Raw genomic sequence first — 9275 nt, forward strand, 5'->3', positions numbered from 1 at the left:
TCTTTGTTTCTCTCGGGTGAAGTGGGCTCCCTTCTTCGTTGGTTCCTCTAGGCGCTGTTCTTCACCAACTCCTCTGGTCTTTTGTCCTTTCCTGCTTATCTGCCTCGGTGAGTTTCATGTTTTTTACTTCGTCTGTCGTTTGGTCGTTTTACGATGTCTTCCGAGTCAGTAGAAGTAGTGGAGAGGGTTCTGCCAAGGAAGAGGAGGCGGTTGGTAAAGGGTGGGGACGGTGGCTCTCGAGATGAGCAGCGGCCTAGGGAGTTGGAGGATAGCTCTGGGGCTTCTGGTTCGTCGTTGGGGGCCGCTCCCCTTGAATCTCCCTTTCGTGCTTCTTCCGCTCGTGAGGCGGAGATTAGGGACATTCGGTCTGGCTCCGTCATTCGCCCTGGCCCGGTGGCGGGTTATAAGAGCACTTTGGGAGAGGGGGCGGCAGAGAAGATTAGGAGGGAGTTTCACATTCCCGATGAATACGGGATTAGGGTTCCCTCTTCTAGGGAGGGAGTGTGCGAGGGTGCCACGGAGGAAGAGGTGGCCTTTTATGTAGAAGCTTTTCGGGCGGGGGTCAGGTTCCCGCTCTTAGGTATCATAGTGGAGGCCCTCGAGTTCTACCGGGTGGCTCCCTCCCAGCTGGCGCCTAATAGTTGGCGTACTCTTTTGGCCTTTGTGGCCAAGGCGGACCTTCACAAGGTTCAGCCTACCCTTCCTCTGCTTCGGAGTTGCGTAGCCCTCAGCCCATTGGTGAAGGGGGGAAACGGCTGGTTGTACCCGACCCAGCGTCCCCAGGTGAAGATCGCGGCGAACTTGCCTTCCTCCATCAAGAAGTGGAAGGAGGAGTTCGTATTCATCATTCCTCCGTCGGATGCGGATTGGGGCTTTCCCCGCTCTTGGAGGAGTTCTATCGAGTGGCGGAGGAAAGCCCTTCCCGACGAATCTGACTGTAGCAGGTTTGATTTGGAGAAACTTGCTTCCGGGGAGCCTATCGACGTTTCAGAGTTTAAGTGGGAGAGAGGCCTGAGGAGGCTTGGTTTGGTGGGCACTGTAGAGGGGAGGGTCCGCTGTATGGGTGAGGGAGCGGGGGAGAGTTCTGCCAGCCGTCGTGGTGAGCCTTCTTCCCCGGGTTGGTCTCTCCCCCCCGCTTCCCTCCTTTTTTTTTTCTTTTTTCTTTTATTTTAGCTTGCCATTTGCTTCCTATTGAGTTATTGTTATGCTTCTGTTTTGGGCAGTGGGCATGTCTTCTCCTGACGGCGTCGGCAAGGGAAAGGGGGTCGCGGTGGCGGTGACCGAGGGTCCGGTTGCCCGTAAGAAGATCCTTTCAGACTTTATGGCCGCGGCCAGGGTCGAACGGACGCAAACAAGGCTTCCCTCATCCGCGCCGTCGAGTTCCTCTGGCCGATCAGCCGTGTCGAGGGGTGTGGTCAGGCCCCCTCCCAGGGAGTCGGAGCCCCCTGCCAAGAGGGTGGCTTCTTCCGGTGCTGATAAGGGAAAAACCGGCCGGGGGGCCTGTCCTTCTGTATCTTTTGTGGAGGACATGCCGAGTCGACTGGAAGGGTCGGTTATGACCAAGGTGCTTCTGGAGCGGATGGAGCTTTCTCCGGAATTTTATCGGGCTAGGGGAGAACTTTTTAAGCCCGACTGGAAAGTCGGTGTAGAGGACATCATCCTTGCGAATCCCCGTGTTGGGGTGGAGTTTGGGTTGATGGCCGCCCTTCCTGGTGACGAGGCTGAGTTGGAGAGCTTTGATCGTAGGGTCGTGGGGGCTCGGTACCTTCATTCGATGTCCTGCGTAAGTACCGGATGGTGGGCCCTTCTGTTTTTGTTTTCCCTCCCCCCTCCCCTTTTTTGCTGTTTTTTGCGGCAACTTTTCTGACCCTTTTTTTTTTCTTGTGGTGGGGGCTCTTGTAGGCCCAAATTTTTGCCAGGAAGATGCTGCAGTATATGATTGAGGACGAGTCCGAGATCGGCGCTTTTGAGGACCGAGTCCGTAAGTTGAGCGAGGCCCCAGAGAAGGGCGAGGCCGGAAAGGCGGCGTTGGAGGACACTGTTACCCAACTCAGGGTGGAACTCGGGGTTTCCGAGGATGTGAGGAATCGCACGGCGAATCAATTAGTCGTGGCCCAGGAGACCTTCACTGCGGAGCTGGCAAAAGCACGGGAGGAGTGGCGCGACTCCGAGGAGTTTTTCAAGGCCGTCGCCGCCTTTAGTGTTGATATTGAGATAGATGCTTTTGCTGAGTGCCGGCGGCGTGTCCGCGAGGTGGACCCCTCCTTTCCTCTCGAGAAGCTGATGCATGAGGCTGAGGAGTTTGCTCCGGGGGGTCCTTTGCCGTTGCCGGCGGATACCGCGAGGCCGGCCGACGATCTGGCGGTTGCCTCGGAAGCTCCTATAGTCACTGAGACTCCTGCGGGGGCTCGGTGAGTCTCGGGCGCCCTTTGGATTTTGCTTTTTTTTTTTTTGCTTCTTTTGATGGTTCCTGTAATAATATTGTGGACTCTTTTTTCTTTCCTCTTTCTTTGTGTATGTCATGAGCCGAGGGCTGTTCGAGCCTTTTGGTGTTTAAATTGCAATTTGTTTGGCGAGAGCGTATTTGGTGCACCCCAGTGGGGCGTCTTATTTGTGGAAGGACTATCTTCCCCTCGAGTGATCAGCTCGGGGTTAATGGGTCCCGCCTGCCCTTTAAGGGGAGGTCTTTTTTTCATGGGGAGCGTTTTAGGGTATTCTCGGGGGGATCGGCCCTGATGCTACCTCTGTCTCACTCCCTGTCTTTTTTCATGGGGAGCGTTTTAGGGTATCTTCGGGGGGGCGGACCCTATGGTACCTCTGTCTCACTCCCTGTCTTCTTTCGGGTCCCTTATTTATCGTGGGCCGAAAAGTGGAGATGCGTATTGCTCAGGTAGAAACGCTATTCCATTGATTTGTTAAAGAGGAAAGTACATCTTTGCTTCTAGAAGACACAAAAAGGAAACAAACAAAACATTCGTCATACTTTTAAAGGAAAACACGGAACTTACCCTATCTTTTTACTGGTAAAACTCTCGGAGGTTGTCCATGCTCCAACTTCGAGGGACTGGGGTCCCGTCGAGGCGTTCTAGTTGGTAGGCCCCGGGGCGGAGTGCCCGAACGATCCTGTATGGTCCTTCCCATTTAGGTGCGAGTTTTCCGGTGGTGCGGGGGTCGGATACCTCCGCCCGTCGTAGTACCAGGTCTCCGGGCTTTACCGAGTGCTTTTTTACTCGGGCGTTGTAGTACCATGCCACCCTCTGCTGGTAGGAGGCGGTTCGGAGGGAGGGCTGTTCTCTTTTTTCGAGCACGAGGTCGAGGGTGTTCCGTAGGAGTTCAGAGTTTCCCTTTTCGTCATAATTCTCCGTGCGGAAGCTGGAGAGGCCGATTTCTAGCGGAATGACCGCTTCGGTCCCGAAGGTTAAGCTAAAAGGGGATTCTCCAGTCGCGGTCCGCGGCGTCGTTCGATAGGCCCAGAGGACGCTAGGGAGCGCCTCCACGCAGTTTTTCCCGGCTTCTCCCAATCACTTCTTGAGGCTCCGAAGCAAGATCCTGTTAGTTACCTCTACCTGCCCGTTGGCCTGCGGGTGTGCTACGGAGGCGAAACGGTACTCGATGCTTAGGCTATCGCAGAATCTGCCGGATTTAGCACTTGCGAACTGGGGACCGTTGTCTGTTAAAAGTGTCTTTGGGATGCCGAAACGGCAGATCACGTCGTGATAAAAGAAGTTCTCCGAGAAGGTAGGTACCTCTACCTTCTCGGGTGCTCCCTTGTCATTTTATTCTAATCTATGCAAATCGCTATTTCAAAAAAAAAAAAAAGAAGATAGGAGAGAACAGGAGAATTTCCCTCCGAAAAATCAACATCACAGTGATTTTTGTTTCCTTGTTTCCTACTATAACTGAAAAAAAAATTAAGGCAAATGATACCCCCCCCCCCCCCCCGGTTTCTATGAGAATGGTTCACTGGTTGAGGATAAATTCACCTCCTATAACATTTTTCTTTGGCTTTAAAACTTAACTTATAACGTTAAAGGGTCCCCCCCCCCCCCCCCGGTTTCTATGAGAATGGTTCACTGCTTGAGGATAAATTCACCTCCTATAACATTTTTCTTTGGCTTTAAAACTTAACTTATAACGTTAAAGGGTGGGATTTAATCGGTCAGAGCGGGGGATATCAGCCCCCAAAATTAAATGGAAATAGAGACAAACCATTCTATGTTCTTTTGTGATAAACACCCACGTGACCACGTCGTAGATACAAGAAAAAGGAAAATAACTGATTTAATGGTGCTCGGGTCGGGTTTTCTTCCTTCAAACCCTGACCGACCCGAGATTTCACCGGGCTTTACAAACTCAAACCCGACTCGACCCGAGACCCATGATTTTGAAACCCGGCCCAGGGTTTAATCAGATCGGGTCCCAACCCAAGTTGCAACCCTATTGGTTATCATCTTATTTAGTTTCAATTTCAGTTTTAGTATTTAGGTAACGGAAAATTTTTGGTTCAGTTAGTTTCGGCTCATTCGGTTCGGTTTTAACCGAATGAACAACCTTAATGAGGGATACCCTTGGCCCCGTCCCTTATAGTGAAAAATAGCCTAAAAGAAACAAGTGGATCCCATTTCAAGATTTCCTACTCGATATCACCCCAAGAATTAGCAGGTCTCATTCCTCTGAACTCATCTTCCAAAGATGTCAAAATGCCATGTGGCATGGCTGTCAATGTTCGTATGGATTAGCTGACATGGCAAGCCCTCCTTTATCATGTCCTCTCCAATTCATCACCACAATAAAAGGCAGAAAAATAAAAAATATATTAGAAAAGAACAAAAACAAAACAGGGACGAAAAATATAATAAATCACAGCCTCCCACTCCCACCGGATACTTCTTCCACAAAACAATCTAACTCTCTCTCTCTCTCTCTCTCTCTCTCTCTCTCTCTCTCTCACACACACACACACACTCACACACACCCACCGTTAAGACATCCAAAAGAACTCCTTTCATGAGACATGAAACAAATCATAGGCATTTATAAAGTCGACTGGAATTCCACAATTTTCATCTCAATTTTTTATCTTTTTCACAAAATCTACAGGGGCTATGTTCTTCCAGTCACTTGCTGCCACTTGCACGCCACATAACAAGTTATCAGACACATGGCAACCATCCATTGGCTGGCATGTTTCAGCCTCAAACGAGACATCTCTTTGCTACCATCTAAGTTTATAAATGGAGTCTGAGAAGCACAATTAACCACACACTGTGACCCAGAGAGGGAGTTTGTGAATTCGGGTGAAAACTCCTGTCTTGACGGAAAAAATGGCTTCGGCATCTCTCCTAAAATCATCTCCGGTTCTAGACAAGTCTGAATGGGTGAAGGGGCAATCCATTCGCCTCCCTTCATCTGCGTTCTTCCGCTCCAACAACACAGCTTCCTCTACTCTCACCGTTCATGCCGGTCCTTACGCAGATGAACTCATCAAAACTGCGGTATGTGTTTATTTTCTTCTTTCTATAAATTTCATTGTTATCAATAATGGGACTAATATTTCTTCTCGCGGAACTAATTTAACCAGCCCGGGAATTGAAATTATCACTGAATGCCCATTTCCAGTTTGCTTTCCAATTAATTCATTATAATTATGAAAATTTACATACGTAAACAATTGGTGTGTGATGAATAATTGGTAGATGCTTGACGTTTATGTATATATGGTATAATCTATATATTTCTTTACTACTAATAACTGATTCGCAAATTAGTACTATATGAGGTTGTTGTGAAACAACCAATTACTCCCAAAGCTTCAACTGTTAGAGTTAGTATTATTTGATCAACCTGCCCGTACCCGACAGGTTTAACCTGATTTTGGCTCAAGTTGGGTTGGCATTTCCCTAGGTTGGGTTTGGAAAAGCCAACCCGATTTAATTTCAGTTTGGGTTAGGGTTGAGCCTTTGGAAACCCGACCCGAACCGACTGCCGTACACTAATTTTATCTTGATTTTCTTTGGGTCATTGTATTTTTCTGTTTGGCCCTAGGTGAACCCGAACCCAACTCGACTCAACCCGATTTCGGGTTGGATGGGTTGGGTTACGGTTGAGAGAATTAGAGGTAGGTTGGGTTAGGGTTGACCATCCTCAACCGGAGGTTCGGGTTGGGAATTTAGGGTTGAGCGAATGCTATCTCGGGTTGGGTTAGGGTTGTCCTCAACCCGATCCAACCCGACCCGAGTTGCACCCCCACATGTGTGGCCCCTATTCTTAGGTTGGCCATACATGTGGCCCATCTTTTTGGTTGGTCATACACATGGATTTTTAATATCAAGGAGGAGTTGTGTTTTTACACAGGACTACCATGAGGCAATAGCTAGATATCCACGAGGCAATAGCTCAAATATCGTGTGAAACAACCAATTACTCCAAAAGCTTAAGCTGTCAGAGTTGGTGTTATTTGATCATTTATACTCAACAGTTGTCTAGCAGGTAACCCCATTCATTGATTCAGACGAGTTGAATGAGTTTAAAATTGGTTAGTCTGAGTCTTTAAAGAACTCAGTTCAGGTCAAATCCAGTCGACTCATCATAGTTATCATTCAACAAGATTATAGAATGTTGATTGTAGTACAAATACATTGAACCAAACTAAGCTTCTTTTTTACTCTTCCTTGTCTTATTTCTTTCTGTGAACCAAAACAGAAAACTGTTGCTTCTCCGGGCCGTGGTATCCTGGCCATGGACGAGTCAAATGCCACATGCGGCAAGCGACTCGCCTCAATCGGCCTCGAGAATACTGAGGCAAACCGCCAGGCTTACCGCACTCTCCTGGTCAGTGCACCCGGCCTTGGCAATTACATCTCGGGAGCGATCTTGTTCGAGGAGACACTTTACCAGTCCACCATTGATGGCAAGAAGATGGTCGATGTCCTTGTTGATCAGAATATAGTGCCAGGGATCAAGGTTGATAAGGTAAAACACTCATCTAGACATGTCCCCCTTTATGGGTATTTGTTTTTCTTCTCTTCAACTTGGTCTAATAATGATTATATTCTATATACATGAAATTGATTGCAGGGTCTGGTGCCTTTGGCTGGTTCGAACGATGAGTCTTGGTGCCAAGGTCTCGATGGACTTGCATCCCGCTCCGCTGCATACTATCAACAAGGCGCCCGTTTCGCTAAATGGTCACCTCTCTCTCTCTCTCTCTCTCTCTCTCTCTCTCTCACACACACACACACAGATTGAGCTATCCAATCATTGATAATGATATGATGTGTAGGGATTCCAAATACGATTTTAAGTGATAAACAAACCAATAAGGGAAGTTCACTATGGGTGAATCTTATCCGATTAAGGTTTAGAAGATGATGATAAGTGGGTTTCACTTATTTTCACCTTATAATAGAAGATGGGTCGAGTAGGCCCTACTTCATATCATCAAACACTATAATCTTCTTCTTTGTGCCCACTGTTTGTTCCATGCAAGACATCCATGGAGTATCAAAGAAAAATTTATTAACTTTTTTTGAGACATAAAATCGTTTTTCATGACAGGCGAACCGTCGTGAGTATTCCAAATGGACCGTCCGCCCTCGCTGTGAAAGAAGCTGCTTGGGGTCTCGCTCGCTATGCTGCCATCTCACAAGTAGCACACATTTACTTAATTACTGTTCATAATCATAATCATTATCTATTCTTCTGTTATTCATGTTTGATAATACAATTATCAATGGATTGAAGAATTGTCGGGGCTGGACTCACAGGATAATGGCCTGGTTCCGATTGTTGAGCCAGAGATCTTGCTCGATGGCGAACATGGAATCGATAGGACTTTTGAGGTCGCCCTAAAGGTGTGGGCCGAGGTCTTCTTCTACCTTGCTGAAAATAATGTGATGTTTGAAGGGATCCTCCTCAAGCCTAGCATGGTTACTCCAGGAGCTGAGTGCAAGGAGAGAGCCACACCTGAAAAGGTTGCTGGTTACACCCTCAACCTTCTTCGCAGAAGAATTCCCCCGGCTGTTCCTGGAATCATGGTATATTTTGCTCAAATTCCTTTTACTCACTTTTGCTCTTAGTAGAATTGTATACCAATTGGACTCAGAAATGGGGCAAGTCAACTAGCCGACTCAAAAATTGACTCGACAGAGCCAGCTGAGTTTTTCACTGAATTCCTCAAGTGATTGATTGACTCTATTGACTCGAGTCATTGATTGAGCAGACTAAATTTTTGAAAACTCAAAAAGAACAATAAGTTGGGTCTTATTACAACATATATTAGATGAAACCTTGAAGGATTAAAATGTGGGGGTCTTAATAAGTTGTTTGATTTGTTCGCTAATTATGCACTTGAACAGTTTTTGTCTGGTGGGCAATCGGAAGTGGAAGCGACCCTCAACTTGAACTCCATGAACCAAGCTCCCAACCCATGGCACGTGTCATTCTCGTACGCAAGAGCCCTTCAAAACACATGCTTGAAGACATGGGGAGGACGGCCGGAGAATGTGAAAGCGGCTCAAGAGACTTTGTTGATCCGAGCAAAGGCCAACTCCCTTGCTCAGCTTGGGAAGTACACCGGTGAGGGAGAATCAGAGGAGTCGAAGAAAGGAATGTTCGTCAAGGGCTACACTTACTAAGTTGCATAATAAATGAACAATAAACACCTCTGCAGAAGAAGTAGAAGTTGATGAAGAAGGCCCAGATGAAGATGATGAGATGAAAAGGCAAGTTCTTGATGCTCTCTCCCTATAGATTGGCATGTAGACTATTTTTGTCTATTGTACTTATAGTCACTTATAAAATCTTCTAGATGAAATTAGATATAAATATGAACGTTTTGAATTAAGCTATTGTCTTGTGGATGGGCTCAACAACTAAATGAAAGTTGAGTAAGAGGCTTTTGATGGTACTATTCTTCTTCATTATAACAGTGCAAATACATGGATATTTTAAAATGGAGACAAATAAAAAGAATTAATCAAGATGCTCTCATGGAGATGCATTTTATTCGTAACAAAAAGAAAGTATTATTAGAAATTAGAGAAAAATGTCTAATATTTATTAAAAAAAAATCACTAGTCTAGACATCTCATTTTGCACCTACTGCACCCGGCACACAGTCCAACCCTGGAAGGTTTTCTTTTTTAGAGAAATCCTTCTCCTAACGGTTCCGTACAATGTAGAGAGAAAGTGCTGAGGATCTCTACAAAATCCACCTTCCGCCTTCACAACTAGTAAAACTCTCTATCTTTGCTCTTTTACTTTGCAATAGGATT

At 46.7% G+C, this 9275-nt stretch overlaps 1 protein-coding gene across 1 annotated transcript; it reads left to right on the forward strand.

Moving 5' to 3' along the window:
• Window positions 1–5013: 5013 nt before the first annotated feature.
• On the forward strand, window positions 5014–8908 carry FBA2 (fructose-bisphosphate aldolase 2). The gene is made up of 6 exons (XM_077390337.1): window positions 5014–5495; window positions 6703–6972; window positions 7078–7187; window positions 7558–7648; window positions 7767–8036; window positions 8358–8908. Exons 1-6 carry the CDS (start codon window positions 5325–5327, stop codon window positions 8634–8636), a joined length of 1191 nt encoding a protein of 396 aa, XP_077246452.1. The 5' UTR covers window positions 5014–5324; the 3' UTR covers window positions 8637–8908.
• Window positions 8909–9275: the final 367 nt, after the last annotated feature.

The sequence above is a fragment of the Tasmannia lanceolata genome, unplaced genomic scaffold, assembly GCF_043159265.1.
Source record: "Tasmannia lanceolata isolate RefF3 unplaced genomic scaffold, GAP_Taslan_0.1 ptg000011l, whole genome shotgun sequence".
Lineage (NCBI taxonomy): Eukaryota > Viridiplantae > Streptophyta > Magnoliopsida > Canellales > Winteraceae > Tasmannia > Tasmannia lanceolata.